This window comes from Bombyx mandarina, chromosome 02 (assembly GCF_030267445.1).
Source record: "Bombyx mandarina strain Sakado chromosome 02, ASM3026744v2".
NCBI classification, from domain to species: Eukaryota; Metazoa; Arthropoda; class Insecta; order Lepidoptera; family Bombycidae; genus Bombyx; species Bombyx mandarina.
This window is the reverse complement of record NC_143209.1, coordinates 7,501,412-7,525,914: the sequence shown is the minus strand read 5'-3', so window position 1 is coordinate 7,525,914 and position 24,503 is coordinate 7,501,412. Positions and strand designations below refer to the sequence as shown.

Genomic DNA, 24,503 nt, shown 5'->3' with positions numbered 1-24,503 from the left:
GCTGGCTTCATCCTACACATTTTTGTATTTGTGTCTCTTACCTGTCGTTTTTTCCGTTGCATCCGGTTTGAAATCAGAACGATTCTAAAGAAGTTTTCACTTCAAAAAGATATTAATATAGCATTTTATTCGTTTTTCACACCTTAAATACCTCATAGCACTAGGTGAATCGTGATATGACAGTTAGGTCACTAAAATACCACTAAAACTAAAAACAACTGCCAATCAACAATGGCAATGGCCGATCAAACTTAAATTTCTTCAATTTGTCTTCACTTTCACTGTACGCAATGCTCCATGTTTAGTCTGATCAGAACGAACGGCTACTTAAATAATGAAATGAGTAATAACTCGGCCGGTTTTTTTTTTCCTGTTTTAATTGTGAATTTATCGTTACGAAGGTGTTGAACTTGAAAAGCATTTATGTTTTTATATCTTAATTACGCCGAGAAGACTAATTAGGTGAGTATTTTGTGGATGTTTCAATAAATTATCTGCTAGAATTACAGTGGAACGTGGTTGGTTAATCTTCGCGGCTAGAGACTAGAGATCTTTGAAAAATTACTTGTGTTACGATCAACCTGACGCCTCCTTGGATTATATCGCCATATATCCAACGGGCCATAGAGATAGGGACTTTTTGGTTATTCCTTTATAGTTTTTTCTAGATAGAAAAACGATTGGGCGAATTTGTGTATGACTTTCAATCGGTTTTTTGACAAGACCTCAACATCTCGCATCTCCTATAGAACATAAACTATAAAGGTATAGGTTTTAAGGCTGATTTTAATTGAATATGCAATTTCGAAAAGGGCACATCTCGGAAAATGTAAAATGTTCAGGAAATGAAAAAAAACTGATTATTTTCAGTAAAGCAGTGTAAAATTTAAAATATTAACTGTTGAGATAGATTTTAGTGTTAATTAGCAATTGAAAATTACTGGAATTATTATAAAACGGGTGTAGGTAAGCCTCAAAACTAATGTGTATATGAAAAAACGTATCTGACAAAATATGCGACATGTGCCCTTTTCGAAATTGCATATTCAATCATACTCTGGGTTTGCGAGCTCACGGTCGTTCTGGTATTAGGGGATTACCGGTTTTTTTTTATTGCCTTTGTATGCAGACGAGCTTACGGCCCACCTGATGGTGAGTGGTTACCGTCGCCCATGGACTTCAGCAATGCCAGGGGCAGAGCCAAGCCTCGTTTGAAGAAGGACATGTCATAGCGCTCGGGAAACACCGTGGAGTGGAGCTCATTCCATAGCCGGATGGTACGTGGCAAAAAAAACCTCTGGAAACGCACTGTGGATGACCGCAGTGGCTCCAGGTAGTACGGATGAAATCTACTCCGGTGGCGGGCGGTGCGGGTGCGATGGTAAAAACGAGATGCCGGTATCATCTCGAACATCTAGTACAATTTCAGCATAACTCTGCAATCGGTTCAAAATCGCAGCAAAAATCTTGTAATCTGTTGATCGAAGGTCAATCATATGTGCCAACAGTAATTAAAACAAACCACAGCTCCTTTCCAACATTTATTGGTCGAAAAATAAATTAAATACTTTGGATTTTAACAAAGGCCCGAAAACGTAGAAATAAATACCTACATGTACCTATACTTAACAACGTATTAATCATTATTGTTATTATTATTATTTATTACATATTATTGTTATTATTTACAAATCCATCCACTTACACAAATGTACTTATTAGGTAGTTCCGTTTTAATCTGACCTGTATATTAATTACAAATTTTTACAAAAAAAAAACTTTCAGTAAACAACAAGTTCATTTTGCTTCGTCCCAAAATTCAAGGTCGTGAGGCAGTATCTCGAGAAAGAATGAAGTTTGAAAAAAAAAAAATAGCACCTTAACGTTATTGAAGTCCGAACTAAAACCATAAATCAAGAAATCTACTGAATGTGTAGCTGTCTCGCTCATTAATCTAGAGTTAGAACGAGACGTACCTTTCGGAACCTGTTTATACAGTGTGTGGTTTTTTTTCTGCCTCCCCTCATCGATTATAATAATTTCATTAAACAAAACGTTATGGCCGCGGTTTTTTTTTTGTATATTTAGCAAATACATAACGATACATACGCAAAAAATATACACAGTGTTTCTTATAATTTTCTAACAGCATTATTAATATTCTGATCGACTCCTAATACATATTTCACATTCGACAATTCGAAAATGCGTTTAAAAACATCTTTACGGTTTTAAATTAAACAATAATACGAGTAACTTTGTTCGGAATATATCATTTTGTTCTTATTTATATTTATATATTTTTTTAATAAATGTAAATCAATCTGTAGAAAACTTACTTAAACATTGTTTAGGCTCGGCTGTAAAATATGTATTTTAAAACCGTAAAATCGCTTTTAAACAAAATTTACCTATTCACCTATTAAGTATCTGTTTTTGTTCAATCGTTAGAATAATTCAGGATTACTTTTTTAGTTTAGGAATACAAACAGGTCATTTCAGTAACTTGAAGAAGTTCACCCGGTGTTTTTGCCGGGGCAAATCATGATGGGCGGTTCGTTTAAATGCTAAAATTAATTTTCTTAATACATTTCAAGAGGTAGCTGAAGCGTCAATATATTATTCCTATATTTAATATTAAGTACAATATAATACTTGAAGATACAAATAAAAAAAAAGTCAAAAATATAATTAAAAAAAAAAAAACAAAAAAAACACACTAATAGCACCAATTTTTTTTATGGAACATTTTTGTTAATTAACGTAAAAAGTAAATTGTAAAAAAAATTCAAAATAATAAAGCAATTAAAATAGTAAATAGTATAATTTTTATCAAACGAGAATATTTTTCATATATTTTTTTTATTAATATACAACCTTTTATGAGCGAATACTGTTTTGTGTCAAATATATTTTGTTCATTATTAAGATATTCACTGGACATTTTCTAAAGCATCTTAAATCTCAATCGAAGAATTCAAAGCTACGTAGGAGGTTTTCTAAATTGTATTCAATAACTATATTGTCATTCGGTCAAAACTGCCGCGAAAAAGTTTCTAACAAGTACATAAGAAGACTCTTTTGAAAGAAAGAAAAAAAGGAAATTATCACCGCGCGTTTAACAGATATAAATAAATCTCATTTCTCTTTAAGTGTTTCGATGATATTTTTAGAAAATAGTCCTTTTTTCTTCTTTCTTAACAAACTATATTTGACAGTGTCAGGCGCGATTTTTCTAAAGACCTTTAAAAAATCTCAAGTTACCGAAATGACCATCTTTCGACCGCTTCGTTTTCTTAAAACCCTTAATAAATAATGTAATTTACACGTACAATAGTTTTAATACATTTTTTCAGGCTTATAATATCATTTTCGTTAGTAGTGTTCGATAATATAAAATAGAAATCCAACCAAAATTAACTGTGTCCAATGGCAATAAGGTAATATGACATTTCATCTCACTTGATAGGTACATTTTGTTTATGTGAGACTTTTTGGCGGGAACGCGAGGGGTGAAGTTGTGAGATTTGTTTTATTTTGTCTATTTAGTGTTTCTTCGGGTTTAAATGTGTAATAGCGGTGGTTTATTAACTGTTTAATATTTGTGAAAGTGCACAAATGTGGAAAAATGAAACAAAGCCGCTGGACGCAACTTCTCGGGATCCTCCAAAAAGTCCACGGAAAAAATCTTAGTAAATGACCACCGTTTTACTAAGATTATATTTCATCCCATATCATCTCATTTCATTTCACTCCATATTATCATTTTTCATAAAAATAAGAATATCAATTAAAATAAGACATGACTTAAAGGTCTTAGCTACCAGGTCATAAAATCCCTTAAAAAAAATAGTTTACGTGAGGATTATTTTTGAAACCTATTCACGATTAATAAATTTCATTATTGTAGGACTATTCAACGCCATTACTTGAAATGAATCACTCAGTACATTTTTACTACTAATTCTATGTACTTATTGAATTCAGTGACATATAATTATGTCGCATTTAAACTAAAAGACTTTAAGTAGTTAAACACTGAAGTTATTCTTTAAAGAATAATTCAAAAACGACATCGAAAAAAGTCGACAAACTAGATTCTTGTATTAATGATGCCCTGTTTAAAAAAATCTTTATGTTTCAACGGCGACAATGGAGATGGAACGTTTAGAACAACAAAATGAATGGAGGAAAGTGAGTGTACAAATTCTGCATCTTCTTCGCTGGAGAATAGGTGGAAAAATACCATGTCACCCATTGAAAAATGGATACCAACTGTGAGACATCGTGTGCGATCAGAGCTTCAGAATTATAATACATGACCCAATAAGTATCATAGGGAAATAATATGAAATAACGAATATAGAATGGCAGCAAGAAATATAGAAATTCTAATGTAATATAGAAATGAGGGTAGACCTTACTTGAAACATATTGGCAGAATTTACAAATATAGACAAATTAATATTCAGGCTGCTTCCAGTTGAAATTTAAAGATGGAAATCGTGATTTACTTGCGTCACTTTTCTAGTACTATACGCTCCGATCCGAGATCTTGTCGGTACCAAGCGAACTCGCCAAACCTGAATACTGGGTAAGCTCATTTATGGCTATATGGTTAAGCTCAAGCTGTTTAAACTTAACCACTAGTCTTGACTATTAACTGTCAGTTTGTGTGCCTCTCATTTACACTAAGATTTTTTTCTCCGAACAATTATGGTTAAGTCGTGAGGAAGTGATTAGGCTTGCGGTATTGGCTCTGCTCGGGTTGGTAGCGTCATCCCGTGTATTTTCTTGGCGCAGCCTGTTTTCAAGTGTAAGATTATCGTTATCCTGAAGCTCAAGACATCGTTGATCAAGTCCTTGACATAACCCATGACCTATGATGGCCCATTATGGCTTCTTACCTTATCCTTAATTTGGCGACATTCAAGGAAAACAGGCAATGTGCACACACATTTAAACCTGCCATAAAAGTGTCATTACATCAGAGAACACGTTTAAAAAAAAACCTATATCATTTTGTACAATTCAATTAATTGTTATTCGCAAACTCAAGTTGTTGTTTTTTTTGTCAAACGCTAACCAATTAACGAAGCCAAAAACCTTTTTACGACTGACACACACATACGCAAATGCAAGACTCCATTACTGTATTCCGTAGATACAGTAACGGTATTGCCGACGAAAGCACGAAGTGTCTTGTACAAAGTGTTCGTAGCTTCGCTCACGGAGATTGCTATGCGGAATGGTGATTGTTTTTGTCGCCAATCCAACCTGAATAAACGTTTAGAATATTCCAGAACTATACGATACAAGTCTGTGCGTCTCTTGTATAAGCACTTAGCATGCGCAACGCCGCCGGCATAAATACCTTTCAGTGCGCGTCAATTAGTTCCTCATCAAAGGTTTAAATAGATTCTGTTAACAAAGTAACATGTAAATACAAGCCTTTTGGACCTTTTTGACCAACCTTAGTGGCTCGAAGATTTTAGTCAGAAAGGGAATACGATACGGATTTGACTGCGCTTGGACAGCGGAAATAGGGAAGTATAATCGAGACATACAAATACTTTCTTCGGTTTTCGCAAAACGGTTAAAATACGGTTCTAACTTAACCGTAACTAACCTTAACAGTAGTTCAAATTATGACACACAAGTCAAGCAGGTTATCCAAGTTTTAGTGAGGGGCCTAACAAACTGTTCTGTGACGACCAGTTAACTCTCCACTAATATCGCAGGAAAACGATTAAAGGAGGAGGACACGCTATAATCACGAGTTGTATGATATTACAAGGATCCTAATATCGTAAAAACTATAAAAATTGGACTCTTGTGATGGGCAGGACATGTAGTTCGCATGGAGACTAGAAAGCCAAGACTACTATATGGCAAGCCAGAAGGCCGCAAAGTCGTGGCAGGCCCAAACTCCGATGCTTAGATGGCGTAAAGCAGGACCTCAGTTATTGGTGTCAAGAACTGGAAGGAGAAAGCCCTGAACAGAGCAATCTGGAGAAACATACGGGACCAGGCTAAGGCCGCATCCTGGGCTGTAAGGCCTAAGATGTTGATGACTATCGCAGGAAACATAGAAGGAATCTGTTTTTGTGTACTTATTTCACGTAATGGCACTTACACTTAACTTCTGAAATAATGGACTTGACGAGCTTGCGAACTCTAAGCTTTGAAACATCAACGAAAGCTGCTAATACATTTTGTATAATAATAACGTAATTTTAAATATTGTTTTCTCTTACTGATAATGCAAATCGTATTTTTCCTAATAGTTATTACTTATTTCGACTTATTTCTTCGCGTTTGTGATAGGATATCGCATCTCGATTCGATTTAATATAGCGGATTTGAAGATTATAGTCACTGATTTTATAATGTATTAGCTGTGATAAATTTGCAAACTAATTAAACACCAATGCATCTTGTTTACGAGACGGAATACATACGAAAAAACAAAATCTGGACTTCTGACGTAAGTAAAATTTAAGTAGTCTTAACGATTTCGTATCGTGAATATTAGGATTGTGCAAAAATAAAATATATTTTTTTAATGATTTGCAACTGAAATAAATTAGTAAAAAACAACAAAATCACAAAGACTTACATTACTGTTGCTACATGAAATTTTTGTATTGCACCACACAAGTAATTTTGGTTGGACGTACAAACACGTTTGATTTTTATTTATAAAATTACCAAATTTCTCATTAAAAACTAACGGACTGTTTTCGAGATTCGAAAATTGAGGTCAATATTATTTTTTTTGTATACATAGGCATGTTTATTGTGGAAGTGAGGCTTACAAAGCGCGCGTAGTGCTATACCGCTTTCTCATTACGCCGAAGCAATGAGTGCGAACAGAGCAGATATCCGTGCAGAATCTTCATAGATTTCTAAGTACACAGCACAACTAATTACAAACTAATACAACTGTACTAAGAAATATTGAATCACGATTGATTTTCAAACTGTTTTTTATTTTTTTATTATTGGCCTTGTAGGCAGACGAGCATACGGCCCAACTGATGGTGAGTGGTTGCCGTCGCCCATGGACTTCAGCAATGCCAGGGGCAGAGCCAAGCCGCTGCCTATCCTTTCTCTCGTTTGATACGTAAAGGTAATATAAAAAGTTAATATAGCATTTTTTAATGTAATTCCTTCGGTTTCCGCGAGTTGCAAAGATAATTAAAACTAATTTTACAGTTTAATCACGCTCTTTATCATTTTCAACGGAACAACAAAGATACGAAAACGTCATGATTGTTTTTATTTTTTCTTATATGGGTGGACGAGCTCACAGCCCACCTGGTTACTGGAGCCCATAGACATCTACGACGTAAATGCGCCACCCACCTTGAGATATAAGTTCGAAGGTCTCAAGTGTAGTTACAGCGGCTGCCCCACCCTTCAAACCGAAACGCATTACTGCTTCACAGCTGAAATAGCTAGGGTGGTGGTACCTACCCGCGTGGAGTCACTAGAAGTCCTGCTACCAGTAAAAAAATTATTCTAGAAATCTTGACAATATTTACAGCAGTATATTCGTCGACGAACAATATCTTAGTCGTCCGCGAACGCGAAAACTGTAAAGTAATCAAATAACCGCGATATTTAACCGTAAAAATACTTTTAAATATTATTTTTTAATAATCCACTTTTTTCGAGTCTATATTTTTTTTTTTTCAAATGAAGCCATCAATCGATTAAGTGCCGCTGCGCTGCACTTACTATACAATAAATTACGACAGCGAAAATTCAAAACATTCAGAATTAAAATTTGTTAAGCGACAGTAGGCAGCGGCTTGGCTCTGCCCCTGGCATTGCTGACGTCCATGAGCGACGGTGACCACTTACCATCAGGTGGGCCGTATGCTCGTCTGCCTACAAAGGCAATAAAAAATAAAAAATAAAAATTTGAGCGAGAAAAAAATCTTACGGAACGCCTCTTACGAGTAAAATGAAGCCGCTAAGTAATGACATATTCACGTATGAGTCTACAATATCGGTAACACGTTCATTATGAATTCAGAAGACGACTTAACACTAGATATACATTATTTCAATTTTCTAACAACCGGTTACCAAATTCATTAAATAGTCTCCCGACTTTCACGATGAAGCACCCAAAACGTTTATTCAAATCGGAACGTTATGTAAATACTAACTTCTTGCCTATTCCTGTCTATAGCAGATACATTCTTGTCTACGCCTATATTTAATCCCAAAAAACATTAGGCGAATAAAGCTCAGACCTCAAGAGGATCGCACAAAATAAACTTCTGTGGCGGAATTAATTAGAAAAACATAATTACATTCAGAAAAGTGTCTATGAAGTAGAAATATTAATGTTTTCATGTCAAAACCCCAGCGCAAGATTCACTCGCGATAAAATCATAAATTAAATTGTCAGAAGACGACCGCAAATTCTTGAAATCGACCCATAAATCACCTAACAAAGATGTTTTTAGTAAAGTTTTTGGTTTTATTTTTTCTCTCGCATCGCTGTCTTGTGCCAAAACGATTATCTTCTTTCAGATGTCTTCGCGACCAGACGCATATATTAGCCACTAAAGACCGCTCAGGTCTAGTAACAGACATTTTCAACTATGAAGCCGTAACACAAATGTTTTCATGATGTATCGAGTTTTTTTATTTTTATTTTATTGCTTAGATAGGTGGACGAGCTCACAGCCCACCTGTTGTTAAGTGGTTACTGGACCCATAGACATCTACAACGTAAACCCATCTTGAGATATAAGTTCTAAGGTCTCAAGTATAGTTAAAACAGCTGCCCTACCCTTCAAACCGAAACGCATTACTGCTTCATGGCAGAAATAGGCGGGGTGCTGGCACCTACCCGTGCGGACTCACAAGAGGTCCTACCACCAGTAATAAAATGGTTTTTCGATTACCCCATTCAAAAATTCATTATAACATCAATTACTTATGATAAAACTGTACAATCCGGTGCATCTGTACCTAAAGAGTAATACAAAATGAAACAGCTATTTTTAGGATTACTTCCTGTAGATTTTCACGTAATTAATTTTGAGTTTAATACATATAGTTTTTTTTTTAATTAAAAGACATACTGTTAGATGTTACATGGCAAATAATGTTGTTAATACGCAAGGAACTTTGTTTGCTACCTTTTCATACCCACATAACTGAATAGATTTTGACGAGATTCAGTATAGAAATAGTTTGAATCCTTTTTTGAATACGTCTCTCTGCCCACGCGAAATATAATGTAATACAGGCGGACAAAACCGCGAGCGAAAAACTAGTTTAAAATATTCTTTTACTATAGTGGTAATTTTAAGGTATTTGGTCTTCTGCTAATATCAGAATCGGAAAATTTCCGAATACAATCGAGATTCTTTTGTAATCACAGAACAAGGTTAATTTACGCAGTTTTTAATAATCGATAACAATTTAATAACAGATTCATGGTGCCTTTTTTTTTTGAAACACTCATTTTCCTAATTCATGGTTTCTAACCGGTTCTGAACTACTAAATTTTGAATCGACTTAAATCGTGAATTTGTTTTGCGAGACTCTTCTTTGAATAAATCAACAAAAGATCGCGGACGTATTACGAAAAACAAGGGTTAGATTATTGAACCTCTGACTCCGTTAGCTATGGTTATTGTGTAGTCAGTGATCACTATTGCCTACGGACAGTAATGCCAGTAGTCCAAGATCCCAGGGTCATCAGACGTCACGTATTTTCTGACGAACGTAATGTAGACGTAAAATCAACAACCAGAGCTTTAAAGCGTCTGCAAAGCAATACGGCCGACGGGGTCTCTGGGAGTATTGACAACTTTTTTTAAACAGTATTGTCTAAAATATACGTAAAAATCAGCTCGGAGAATTTACGTGGGGTAAGCTTTTTTTATTGCCTTTGTAGGCAGACGAGCATACGACCAACCTAATGCTAAGTGGTCACCGTCTCTCATGGACGTCAATGCTAGGGGCAGTGCCAAGAAGCTGCCTACCATTATGCCATGACGCTGCCTACCATTGCTTAGGAATGTGGACGAGCTCACAGCCCACCTGGTGTTAAGTGGTTACCGAAACACATAGACGTCTACAACGTAAATGCCGCGACCCACCTTGAAACATGAGTTCTAAGATCTCACTTTAGATGTATCGCTTAGATGCAATGTTTTTATACACCTTGATCACCTGATACCTGGAAATTGGCCGTCTGAACAAGCCAGCAGGTAAGTATGCGATCGTAGTTTAAGCTAACTCTACTCAATCTGCCACATTTCGTGCGTCAAAAAATACGTGACATCCATATGCTTAGTGCGAATTTTTTAACTTTTCGATCACGTAAAAGTCTACTCATATTTTTTTTCTTAGTTGGGTGGACGAGCTCACAGCTCAACCGGTATTAAGTTGTTACTGGAGCCCATAGACATCTACAACGTAAATACGCCACCCACTTTGAGATATAAGTTCTAAGGTCTCAGTATAGTTACAACGGCTGCCCCGCCCTTCAAACCGACACGCATTACTGCTTCACGGCAGAAATAGGCGGGGTGGTGGTACCTGCCCGTGCGGACTACCACCAGTAACATTTGTATGGAGTTGAGCAGCGCCCCTAGCGGCAAACGTAGGCAAACTTCAACTCCATACAATTTGAGTTAACTTTAACGCGATCGAGAAGTTAAAAATACAACTAAGCACACAGGTGGCCCTAGGATCTTGGATAAGGCAATGCCGAATATGCATTTCATAAATTCATCACCATTAAAACGTATATAATTTTTTTATTACATTCAAGATTTTTTGTTTATTTATCCATTTCTATATGAGTCACAAACATTCATAGACAAACGCGTAGGCAGATTGTTGTTTTTTTTTTTAATTTTATTTTATTACCCGGTTATATCAGTTTAACGTGCCTCAATTATTACGGGTAATAAGAATGCATGGCCGTAAATAGGTACGCGACTATTAGTAAATATTTATGAATCATAATCATTCATTTATGCAAACGTCTGGATTGGCATGTCGGATATGAAAAAAAAAACAAATTAAATTTAGCTGTGTTTTCAAAAGACTGCGTCATTTTATTTCGACCAACTAAAGAATTCGAAGTAACCGCTCATTATTGACTAAGTCAGTAATGAGACTAGATTTTTTATTTAACCTATTCCAGAACTTGATCTAAATGCGGACAATGCATAATGCTAGCCAGTTTTAAAAACTATTTTATTAGATGATCGTGAATGTTTTTATGGAACCCTTTTTTTCGACTTACGTATGACACAGATTGAATATAATTATGTTTGTAGTCACATGCTATTTTTTTTTTTAATTATCAAAACAGACAATGATGTAGAACAGTAAAACGTTTCCATCAATTCGTTGGTTCTTTGAAGCGTCACAGAAACGGTGTTGCCTCATTTAAAATTAAATATCTCCGACGGGCAACACTGATATATGTCTGGCAACATTTACGACTTTCCTTTGATTCAAACACATTTTAAAACGTACGATTAATTACGTTAATATTTTTCACAGTTATTATTATATTTAGATATTTATATATTTTTTTTCTTTTTTCGTATGTCATAGATAATTTCTTTCAGTGGAAGAAACCGCAGATTGAGCCTACGCTATATCACGCAACATGGTTTACTTAAGTTTATTTATTAGAATCGAATGCACAACCCAAACACACCACGCACCCATTACCAAAGTAAACATAAAAATAACATTCACGATTTTGTTTATTTATTTTCTGTCGAAGTCTGTTAATGCCAGACATTTCCCATAATTCAGGGCTTGTTAGAACGAGGTAGACTTTTTTTAAAGTTAATTATCATTAATGTTTATATTTCGGGGTGTTCGGTAATGCATCGGGTGATTAGGTTATCATTCAGATGTCTTTTGTATGACAGATTTAAGTTATTTTTTTTTATTTGTCCGTTCCTTTTAATTTTGGCGCGAAAATTAACAGAGAATATTTGTGACCGCTGTTTTTTTTTTTAATGTAACCACAGACAATAAAGATTCAAATTGTTTTTTTTTTCTAACATCGGCTCTAAATCTTTTAAGTAAGTACATTTAACAGCCTGTTTTTGACCTGATTTCGTTTAAATTTGATTTGGGTTCGATCGATAACAAATTCACCCGTTAGGCCAATCTGATGATTCCTTCGAATTAGATCTAGACGTTTCCTATGGGAAACATACATGCTTACGATTTCAATTTAGAAATATAACTAGTATTTAAATAGATTTTAGCTTTTAACTGGGCTCATGTCGGATATATGCATTAGTGAGATCATGTATTTTTCGACATAAGTGTAATTCTGTTGCTGGACTGTTGGTACACTTTCATTAAGCGAATATTAATTTAGCTGCCGGTTATTTTTAGCGGTAGGCAGCGACTTGGCTCTGCCCCTGGCATTGCTGAAGTCCATGGGCGACGGTAACCACTCACCATCAGGTGGGCCGTATGCTCGTCTGCCTACAAGGGCGATAAAAAAAAAATAACAAAAAAGTGTACGAATTTCTAATGGAGGTCCTAAATTAATTTTGGTAGCTAAATATCTCCTATCCTCTTAAGCTCTATGAAACAAAAAATCATCCTACATTAATTTTTCAACTAAATAATCTTTAAGTGTAATTCTGTTGCTGGACTGTTGGTACACTTTCATTGAGCGAATATTTAGCTGTCGGATATTTTTAAAAAAATTCGTGTTCGAATTTCTAATGGTTTTCCTAAATTAGTTTTTGTAGCTAAATATCTGCTAAATAACTAAATAATCTTCCAGCTAAAATAATTCTAGTAAATACCAAAAAAAAAATATTATAGTCGCCGGCCAACAAACAAAAACTAAGCACATGTTTACATTAGCTCATTTTAAGGGGTAAGTTTAGAATTACTACGAGCCCTTTCGCTCTCAAAATAAATGAGACTGTATAACTTGAACGCTGTACCCAGAAATCGTCTCGTTTGTAAGACTTTACGAAAATAGATTTCCATCTAGTACGCGCTCGATGCCCGATGCGCGCACCGCGTCCGTAACTTGAATGATGCGTGTGAAACGTGTCATTTATAATGGACGATTTTTTTTTCGACGGCCACGACTATATTGGTCTGATGGATTGAAAGTCTTTTTAATTATTTATTTTTTTTACCTCTACATTTTATTCGTAATCTATAATACAGCGTGTTACAAAATACCCCGTAAAAAATATAATTAATTTTCAAAGACAAACATTTTGTCAACCCTAGTAAGCTGTCATGTCAGGGAACCAGATTATTTAACAGAGAGGCCTACGTACCTATTTTACCAATTACGTCTACTTTAATAGTTTTTCTATTTTTCATTCATAAATGTTTGCTAACTCAATACAAAGTGTGACATATGCTTGTCACACTTGTTTTGTCGTTCCGCGAATTAGGTAGAAATGTATGCCCATTCTGCGTAGTGTGCTCTTTAAGTTTTGCTGAAATAGGGTTTGCACGTCAGTGAAATTTTAAGTACTACCGTTTTTAAATATTGTGAATGGATTCGTTATAAGGCCCTATTTGACCTGCTTTCGGCTTTACGGGTAATTTTGTAACGCCCTGTATATACTATACTTATATATAAATCTACAGAGGTTTTTACGGATGTTCCGTTCTAACTACTGAACCATGCATCCGATTGACTTGAAACTTGGTATCCATGTAGAAAACACATGTACTTAATGGATAGGCTAATATTTATATGAGTGTTGGACTCCCTACACCAGTTGCGGGGGCGTTAATGATGAGAATCTTTGTGGGGATGAGAAGTAATAATGCTAATTTTAAAGGCCCAGCGATGCGGACGGGTATAGCTAGTATATATATATAATTAGATGAGTGCATTAATGTTCCCTATATACTGAAACGACTGGACAGATTTCGATGAAGTTTTAATGAAAAAATTTGGTAGCGATCGATTTAATCTCAAACATTCGCGAGCGAAGCCGAGTTTGATTGTGAAGTTAATAAAGAAAATTCATTCAAAACTTGTTCAGTTATATTACAAAGTCGTCAGTGAGACTAACGCATATAACGAGAAAATCTAAATATCGATTTTTTCAAGTTAATGAAAGCTGATGGATGCACTGTATCTGTCGGACGAATGATGCATGATGTATGTCATTCAAAACATTCTATATTCGGCGTCTACCTGCGCCGACTAGCAATAAAAAAACTTTTATCGTTAATACGCAGATTTTTAAATTTTCTTAAATTAATAGAATTTACAGATATTGCAGATAGCTAATAGGAGTATTTTAGAAGAGAAGACAGTATCTGACAAAGATACGTTCGAGGTATCTGTCCTGGTGAAACTGGAAAGGACCCGGGTCACCAGTAAGCCCCAATCATAAAAAAAAACATTTGAGGTTATCTTTGGAAATTCTCGATAGAATCCAAATCACTTATAGGAACACAGAGAGTACAACACTATTATTAACACTAATCATACCAACACTTACTGGTACCTATTTTTACCATAGCGGGTACAAAGGTATATGACAAGTATTACTCAATATAAACAATATAAAACAAACAATATAATAACTGTAGATTAATTGGTAAGAAAAAGTCATGAAGTCTAATGTGCAAAAGCGATAAGATAACACGTGCATTTCAATGCAATATGTTTAGTGTTAAGTTAAAATTATTTTGACAGAATAGGTATTACACTTGACGTGTTTATAAACGGGCTTGCGATAACCAGCAGTTCATCTGAGGTCTTGGCATTGGTAATTGGTGAATCTAGACTTAATATTCAGACTTTATTATTAGATAGTTTCAAATTTAGTCGGACGAGTCGGATCTCAAAGTTTCCGAGGGAAAGCGTACGCGACGCTGAAAAATAGGTGATAAAAATTAAAGATATTATTATTAATACACTAGCTGGCCCGGCAAACGTTGTTTTGCCATATAAATTACTTCTAGGAGAGATAATACCCTAGATACGGACAGCAACGCCATCTGCCGGGCTGATTTGTAAATCTAAACCATTCTCAAATCCACCTGAAGGTACACAGAAAATTTCATTAAAATCGGTCCAGCCGTTTAGGAGTTCAGTGACAAACACACGCACAGAATAAATATATATATAAAGATTAATAAAGAAAAATTATAGATATATTTTTGGTTCCTGTAATAAAAAAAAAACAACCAGCTCCACCGCGAAGCGCTTCCAGCGTGATTAATTATTAAAAACGATTGATCTATGTCTAGTCACGAAAGTGCTTTACGAAATATAAAAGGGCTGTAATTCTATTGCTTTTCGTAAATGTCATTAATAAAGCCTTGTGGAAACCAATGGCGAATGTGAAATTTTCAATGACCATTTCCCATTACTTACAGCGTACAATTCGTCTTTTGGCATTAAAAGTGTACAATTTCTAAAAATATTCGAAATTGAGTTATAGAGAATATGCGGAATCATTTGGTATCACCAGTATTTTTCTCATAAATACTGTGAAAAGAGTGTAGTTTCGTTTTTTTTTTTTTTAAGTTACCTATGTTTTGACTACTAAGTAACTAACAAAATTAATACAAAATTTTATTTTACTTTAAAAGACAGAAAATGTAACTGGTAAAAAATAAAAAATAGATGTTTCAAAGATGATTAATATTAAAAAATATCACATGTTAAAACATTCTCCTGTAAAATTAGTAAGTTTTGAGATTATACAGTTTTAATGCGAGAAGACGAATTGTGATTTTAAAATCGTTAATTGTTCAGGTAATCATTAGTATTTTGCGGATCCATCAAATATACGAACTCACTGCGACCAGGGGTAGCTAAATTTAGGCATTTTCTTTTGTTCCATAAGCGCTTTTTTTTCCGTAAGTTTCGACGCGTTCATAACATTTCGACGAAGACAGCTTTTATTAGCTTCCACGACAGCTTTAACGGTATAAACGCACTTCTAACGCTATTTTATTTACCTTGAAGTTTCATCTGAGTCATGATACAGTAAATAAATCTCTCTATCAAATTTTCTCAATTCATTTCCGTTTAGCCTAAATCAAGACATGTGACGTATTTTCACAGTTTTCTAATTATTAACATATGTTAATGTTTAACATTAGCTTGAACACAACATTGAAATTTTAAGTTTTATTTATAGATTAATTGTTTACAGAACAATGCATTAGGTCGGGGACATTCCGAAGCGGACATTATTCGAATTTAATTTCTTGTTTTAATGTCCCTTTCTAGTTTGGAATTAGCTTTTTATTTATTTTTTCAAATTCTCTATATAGTAAACGTATTTGGTGGGTACTGTGGGTAGTCACAATTTTGTTGTATAATATGTCCTATCTTTAATAGGACACGATTGGCACCCGGAGCATATGATTGCCGCCTCTTATTGAATTCAATTGATAATTCAATGGTATTATAATTAACTAGCGGCCCGCTCCGGCTCCGTTCGGGTCTTTAACAAAAATTTCAACGCTGTTGTTTTATTTGTTTAAATAAAAGAACACTTATTGCGGCATAACTACATACTTAACATATGCTGAAACTTTTTGTAAATAATAATGTGTTCTACAAAGCCGTAGTATATTATTTTATTCTATCATCAATAGTTTTCGCAGGGCACGCGATGTAAAGAATATTTTAGGTATTTTTTTTACACCTTGGGTTATATTATTGGAGTTTTAGTGAGGATCCCTATTTTTTTTCAAAAAATATTATAGCCTATGACACTCGGGAATAGTGTAGTTTCCAAACAGTGAAAGAATTTTTCAAATCGGTTCAGTATTTTCGGAGCCTATTCAATACAAACAAACAAATCTTTCCTCTTTATAATATTATTAGTATTAGTATAGATATACATTTGGAACGCTTGAATCTAACGCGGCAGGAACGGTCAAGGTTGTATAACGCGGGCGGCATAAAAAGTTGAGGTTCGATTTTTAAGTCACAAATAAAAATTCCTTCATCGTGGCAATTTTCGGAGAACTTTCTAGATTAGCAACTTAGAAAAACTGTACCCAGTTGATTAAATCGAATATCTGGTACGCGTGTGGAGTTTAAAAACAATTTTCACACATAGTATGAAACGAATCTAAATCCGACAGTTGATATAGGGTTAGGCCTCGACGTCTTCTTAGCGATTTAAGATCGAACGTCTATTTCTAGTTTTAAAGTTTAACACTACAAATAAGTACTTTATTATAATGTACTGTAGTCGATTTTTGTTAACCTCAATCCGACCGATTCCTGAATATTACCGTCTTCTGATCAAACTTCTGTAATTTTAAAACGTCTCTCTCCAAGCAATCGAACACTTGGTGTACCACAGAGAACATGACGTCATAAATAATTACGTAATAATTATGCAAAGCTAACTTTAAAAAAAAACCCAAAAAAAACGTATTAGAAGTGAACTACGCATTTTGATAGCAGAGCTGAAACTGTAATTTGACAATGACATTACCAAAGACGAATTTCTAATCATTCGTTGTCTCTAAAATTGACTTATTTCGCTTGAGCGAATTTTAAGCATTTAAACAGATAGGTACTTTAGTAATATAAAATAAGTTTTTTTTTATTGCTTAGATGGGTGGAAGAGCTCACAGCCCACCTGGTGTTACGTGGTTACTGGTGCCCATAGATATCTAGGACTTATATGCACCCACTTTGAGATATAAGTTCTAAGGTCTCAGTATAGTTACAACGGCTGCCCCACCCTTCAAACCGAAACGCATTACTGCTTCACGGCAGAAATAGGCGGGTGATACCTACCCGTGCGGACTCACTAGAGGTCCTACCACCAGTAACCATTCTATTCACATTTAAAAGCACTTTTACGATTTAATCTCGCGTTTTTTATTGATATTTGTGACGTATGTCGTTCGTAACCACGAAAACTATAAAGTATTTCGAAGCGTCGGTTATAATGTAAAGACAATGAAAAAAGTAAAAGTTATTTTAATTATATTCATAATTCGCGAAAACCGACGGAAACACTAGTCTTCTTTTCAATTAAAAATGATGTCTTCGTATCTTTGACTTTGTGAATATACCACAGAATATACTTGTGAATATACTCTAGAGAATATGCCACATCCTCATTGGATAGTGTATTTAGTAAAAATGACGGTAATTTAAGCTTAGGCTGTAATTGTTTCGTCTCTTTTTTTAACTACGAAAGAAAAAATGGCTTCTTACTCGTATTATAAGTAAATTATCAAGAGTTGCCAAGTTTATTTTAAACATTCCACATTCCGCCGCGGCAAATAAAGATTTCCTCTTGTTACCAGTCGAAAAGGCGTACAAATAAGTCAAGTCACGCGGAGCAAGTACCCCGATACTCCGATCCAACATTTGGACTCAGCATTTAAAAATTCCAACGGAACTACAGCGGTTTTAAAACGCTTTAAAAAAAACGCAGCCTTAACCAGAGCCGGGATAGCTGAAGCTAAAAGTAAGTTGACCAATTCAATTCAGTCAATAATTCGGATATGCCCGCTTGCTTCCATCATTTCTAATTGGACGAAACAGTTTGAAAATCACCGTGCTGTATAATTTCATTCTTAAAAACTATCTAAAATTATCATGAAACTGTCACTAAATTCGTATGTCTAACTGAAAACCGGTCTATTTCCACTACACTATTATTTGACTAATCAAAAATGGACACCAAAAAATTGTGGTATATTTATTTTTTTCACACAATTTCCTGATATCTCCTCAGCTAACTGTTGTAAATGGCGGCGTACTTACATACAAAACGTGAATTTATTCACAGTTCAAGTTACATTTCATTAACAATCAAGATGAGCAACGTCAATTGTTAATAAAATGAAATCAAATTAAAATGATGAAAAAAATTTCACATAACCTAAAAGTGTATTTAAAATGTTCTATTTCGCGGGGTTTTTTTTTCTTTTCTTTCTACAACTGAAAAAAGGTAAAATGCAATATCAGTCGCTTTTTTTTTTTGTTTCTTTCTTTTACGTTGTCATTATTTTAATACATTCCGGTATATCACATAATTAATTAAAAGCATACATAGTAGTGATAAAAATTATATACTAAAATAAAACCGAAAATCACAGTTAATTCCTGGACAAGATTCATAAACTCGACCCGAATTTTTTTTTAATCGTAAAATACTAAATATCAGGGGAATATAAAAAAAGAAATGTCTTTTGAACTAAAAAAAACTACCTATTTTTAAAGGCTTCCCTAACCGTAATCGATCCAACAGATCACTAGACGAGTGTGCTGGGTGCGAGTTATTTAACGTTTTCAATAGCGTAAAAGTTAACTCAAATTTGTATGCATTTGGAACAGCGCCTAAGGGCGGCAAACGTAGGTAAACGTTACAACTTCATAAAAATTTTAGTTAACTTTTACGCTATCGAAAACGTTAAAAAACGCGCACTAAACACACAGACCTTACACGAATATTCACCGTTGCATTATCGAAAAAAAAAAAATAACGTTTAATTTCTAACGGTTTATAAAACCTAATTATCATTAATATACATTTTAACGTTTTTTTTTTTACTAGAAATATACAACTCAAGTCGTAACTACGTTATGTTGCAGACGAAAACCAAGTGTTTTTTTTTAATTATAGTATTATCATTTCGATTATTTTGTAGGCCCGATTATTATTACAATATTACAAATTTAGGCTCGATATTTTAAATGTTCCTTAGCGACTAACTTTTTTATTTATTTCGTGTTACGTAAATATTTATATGGAACTATTATCCACTGACGTTTAATAACACTGTTGATGAACGTTATTCAGTTATTCATGTCGACTTCCCAAATGAAAACATCTCACATTTTAGTTAGTACTTACAAAAATCCAAAATCTCATTTATCAATCCGTTTTATGCACAATCCATTGGGCATTTTAGCCACCGCACTAGTTTATTTCACACCACTATTCTAGGAAGTTCACGTATAGACTAGAGTGTCGGGACGAAGATGTAGGGTTTGAAGCGTCTGCGTGGTGTGAGCTGGACCGGGCTTGTCTCGGAGGTCCGGACGGGGTGGCCGCGCCGCCCTGGCGCACATTCACCGAGCCAGTGGGGCTAGAACCGCGCTAGCAGCCAGGGCCAAAGCGAGAGACGAAGCCAGCGCTGCCCCGCGCGAATGAGACAGCTCCTCGCTCTTAATCACCTCATTCTCGGCTTTGTCATATTTGTGCGTCTTTTTGGTGACCGGTTTGCTTGTTGTCGTCGTCGTGGTCGTCGTGGACGTCGTCGGCGGCGGGGGTGGAGGCGGCAAGGTCGGCTGCGGCGGAGGAACCGGAGACTGATCCTCGGGCTTGCAGCAAACGCGAAAGACCAGCTTCATATTATTCGTTAGGCACCGGCCGCCGATGCGTCGATGCAGATCATCCTTGCTGGACGTCGATATGAAATAATAGTCTTTGCCGGGCAGAAACTCCAGTCCGCCCGGCTGAGGTGTGAAAGGTCGAAATGTGATAGTGAAAAACATTAATTTGTGTGGTTTATCGCATATAGCTATAATACGTGGGTTTGGATTCGTTATTCTACACGTATCATATTCTTCTTTGCTAACATTGTATATTATATATTTCTCGGTGTCCTCCTCGTATGTACCGGGTGTATAAACAGGACATATTATGTTAACTTGATCATATTCAAATTGTGCATTTCCTTTATTCAGATCGAAAACGTGATCTGTATTGTCGATTCTGAATATGCTGTTGGTCGTATTCCAGTGGATGTAGAATGATTTAGCGAAGTTACCCATCGCGCTTTCCATGAAGAAAACCAGAACTATAACAGTCCAAGGGGTGTGTCTCAATCCGAAAGAAGTTAGGGTCACCATTCTGACAGGTTTATCAAAGTTTCATTATCCGATCGAAGACACAGAGGATGCGTTCTTACACTTTCCGAATGGCAAACGCACACCGATCCATATTTATTAACAAATACACTTCACCCATACGATTTCCATCGTAATAATAATATATTTATCACATAAAACACAAAGTTTCGTTCACTTTTCAACGCGACAAGTCCACCATGTTTCTCTGTCCGCACGCCAGATTCTATTCATCGATAAATGTGGAATTCCATGGGACGTGGCCCTCCGTGAAAACGCGACTTTAAAACCGTTTTTAACACTGTACACTGTTAGGAGAACGTTACGAAACGCACCAATATACTTTTTGTGTTCATGAAAGGTTCAAATTAATCAATACATCACATTTTTATTCAAAATTAAGGTGTTCTTTGTATTGTGTAGCGGACGCCGCGAAGTAGGATACGTAAGCGCCGCGCGGCGGTCGACCGAACTACTGGGGAATGCAGCCCCGGGCCTGGTACGCATGCGGCCCCCGCCCTTCACCCCGCCGAAACCGGCGCGTTCCGACTTCAAAGCTATACAAGCCCGACGCCATCTTGTTCGAACACTTTTTCTTAAATAATTTATAAACAATCATTCACATTTTAGTCAATTAAGTTTAACTAATAATTTATTTACAACAAAAAAATGTGTATTTTTAAATAAGAGTAAATTACTATGAGCAATAGAGCTTTGTTAAACTGTGAACGCGACTTAAAGAGCCACCATTGAAAAAACCGGACGATCAAGTCAGGGTTCTACGTTGTGGATTGAGACTACGAGGCGTTTGATATCTCCATGTTAAACTTAATTACCGATATTTAACATAAACATAAAATAAATTATACACAAAAAACAATTAAGCACGCGATATAATCATTCAACACGGCATGTTTTAATTTAAAATTATTAATATTTCTTTGTTTCGCGATTTTTTTGTTGCGCATAATTTAAAATTAAATTAACATTAACCATCAACTAATTAGTGACCGTATTGATTAGGTTTCAACACTTATAGCAAAGATAAATTTATTTAGACGATGGACTTGTTTTTTGTTTAAAAAATGCAAACTCTATCCGATTTTCAGTTTTTTTTTAATACAATTCATCAGTAAAACAGTTCTTAAAGTAGGTTCTTACTTGGTAGGACGCATTGCTGTCTAGACATGAAGACAGTAAGTTTAAAAACAGTTAAAACAGCATTACATCTCATACCACCCACGATACAAATTTAAACCTAATCACTACATACCTAGTATAAAACAAAGTTGCTTTCTCTGTCCCTGTATCTGTCTGTCCCTATGTATGCTTAAATCTTTAAAACTACGCAACGGATTTTGATGCGGCTTTTTTTAATAGATAGAGTGATTGAAGAGGAAGGTTTATATGTATAATAACATCCATTAAATAGTGGAGAAATCAATAATAAATTAAAGTTTCCGAAGCGAGGCGAGGGCGGGTCGCTAGTTTCTAATAAAGCTTTATTCGTTCTAACTATCTTCAAACACGAGCACAGAGAAATATGAAAAGTAGACATATTAAGCGAACCTTAAAAACTATTTATAAACCTTTTTTTTTATTGATTTGATGAGTGAACAGGCTCACGGCCTACCTGGTGTAAAATAGTTACCGGAGCCCATAGACATCTACAACGTAAATGCCGGCACCCACCTCGAGACAAGAGCTCTAAGGTCTCAGTTATAACAGTACGATGACTGCCCCATCTTTCAAACCGAAACGCAAATAGGCGGTCTGGTGGTACCTACCCGTGCAGACTCTAAAGATGCCCTATCACCAGTAAATAATTTAATATCAAAATTTTCCATCGACACAACCCACTGAGCTTCTCACGGAAACTCTCAGTGGGTCGCGATTCCGATCCAGTGATAGACTCAGCGAAGCACTGCTCTTGCTAGGGTTCGTGTCAGCAACATCGTCAGGTATGAGCCCCGTGAGCTCACCTACTAGCCCGGTGACGCTGATATTGACTCTCTAGAAATATGAAATTAAGTAGTGATGAAAAATATGTAAATAAAGATCCGTTTATATTTGGTATTAGCATCAACAATTGGATTTTTTTTTTTTCATTGCTTAGATGTGTGGACGAGCTCACAGCCCACCTGGTGTTAAGTGGTTACTGGAGCCCATAGACATCTACAACGTAAATGCGCCACACACCTTGAGATACAGTTCTAAGGTCTCAGTATAGTCACAGTATAGTCAAATTTTCGGTAGGCAGCGGCTTGGCTCTGCCCCTGGCATTGCTGAAGTCCATGGACGACGGTAACCACTCACCATCAGGTGGGCCGTATGCTCGTCTGCCTACAAGGGCAATAAAAAAAAAAAAAACAATGGCTGCCCTACCCTTCAAACCGAAACGCATTACTGCTTCACGGCAGAAATAGGCGGGGCGGTGGTACCTACCCGTGCGGACTCACAAGAGGTCCTACCACCAGTACAATGTTTTAATTGAACGTCAATTAAGTTTAGCCCATTCAATAATTTAAAGATTTTTTTGTTATGATATATTTTTATTTTATCCAAATTTTAAACTTTAAATGGCTCTCCTGTAAAGTTGCAAAAATGTCGCTTAAACCAAACAGCCTTTCACTCCTCGATAGTTTATTATAATATACATATCACTACATAGTATAAAACAAAGTCGCTTTCTCTGTCCATATGTCCCTATGTATGCTTAAATCTTTAGAACTACGCAACGGATTTTGATGCGGTTTTTTTTAATAGATAGAGTGACTGAAGTGGAAGGTTTATATGTATAATAACATCCATTAAATAGTGGAGAAATCAATAATAAATTACAGTTTCCGAAGCGAAGCGAGGGCGGGTCGCTAGTATATTACAAATAGCTCTTGTCGTATTTATTACGCATTACTGAAGGAACAAGTTCTTTCGAACATTATCATATCCGTACTAAAAAACACGAGCTCATTATTAACATTGTCAATTTTGTACATAATTAATTGTAATAGGATTTCCCGCAAAGTACCTGGGGTGACCATGATACTGTTAATTCGTAGATAATCCCGGATCTAATTGGTATGTTAAAAATTAAGAAGTTGGACTTGTTATGCTGGAGTGGTGGTAGGTCGCATAGTCTTCTGGCTCATTTATGCTGCATGGCTGCATGGCTCACAGTCAAAACAACAGAGATGTCAGTACCAAATGGCAGGGAAATGAAATGATTAGCCAACAGCTTATGACGATGGTAGGGCCTCTTATGAGTCCGCACGGGTAGGTACCACCATCCCGCCTATTTCTACCGTGAAGCAGTAATGCGTTTCGGCTTGAAGGGTGGGGCAGCCGTTGTAACTATACTGAGACCTTAGAACTTATATCTCAAGGTGGTAGCGCATTTAGGTTGTAGATGTCTATGGGCTTCAGTAACCACTTAACGCCAGGTGGGCTGTGAGCTCGTCCACTCATCTAAGCAATAAAAAATAAAAAAAACGTCAGATGCCCTGATCACAGCTACGTCACCACAAAGATCGCCTGCGACTGTCTATTCGTTTTAGTTTGAAAGCTTATTAGTATTGCATAATTCTGTACAAAAATTGCGTAAAGAGATGTTCCGACAAAATTCTGTAGAAATAGCTTGTTT

At 35.7% G+C, this 24,503-nt stretch overlaps 1 protein-coding gene across 1 annotated transcript; it reads right to left on the bottom strand.

The window, feature by feature from the left end:
• Positions 1-1,528: 1,528 nt before the first annotated feature.
• Positions 1,529-21,341, bottom strand: Ephrin (ephrin). The gene has a single exon (XM_089735995.1). It carries the CDS (start codon positions 20,864-20,866, stop codon positions 20,084-20,086), a length of 783 nt encoding a protein of 260 aa, XP_089592121.1. The 5' UTR covers positions 20,867-21,341; the 3' UTR covers positions 1,529-20,083.
• Positions 21,342-24,503: the final 3,162 nt, after the last annotated feature.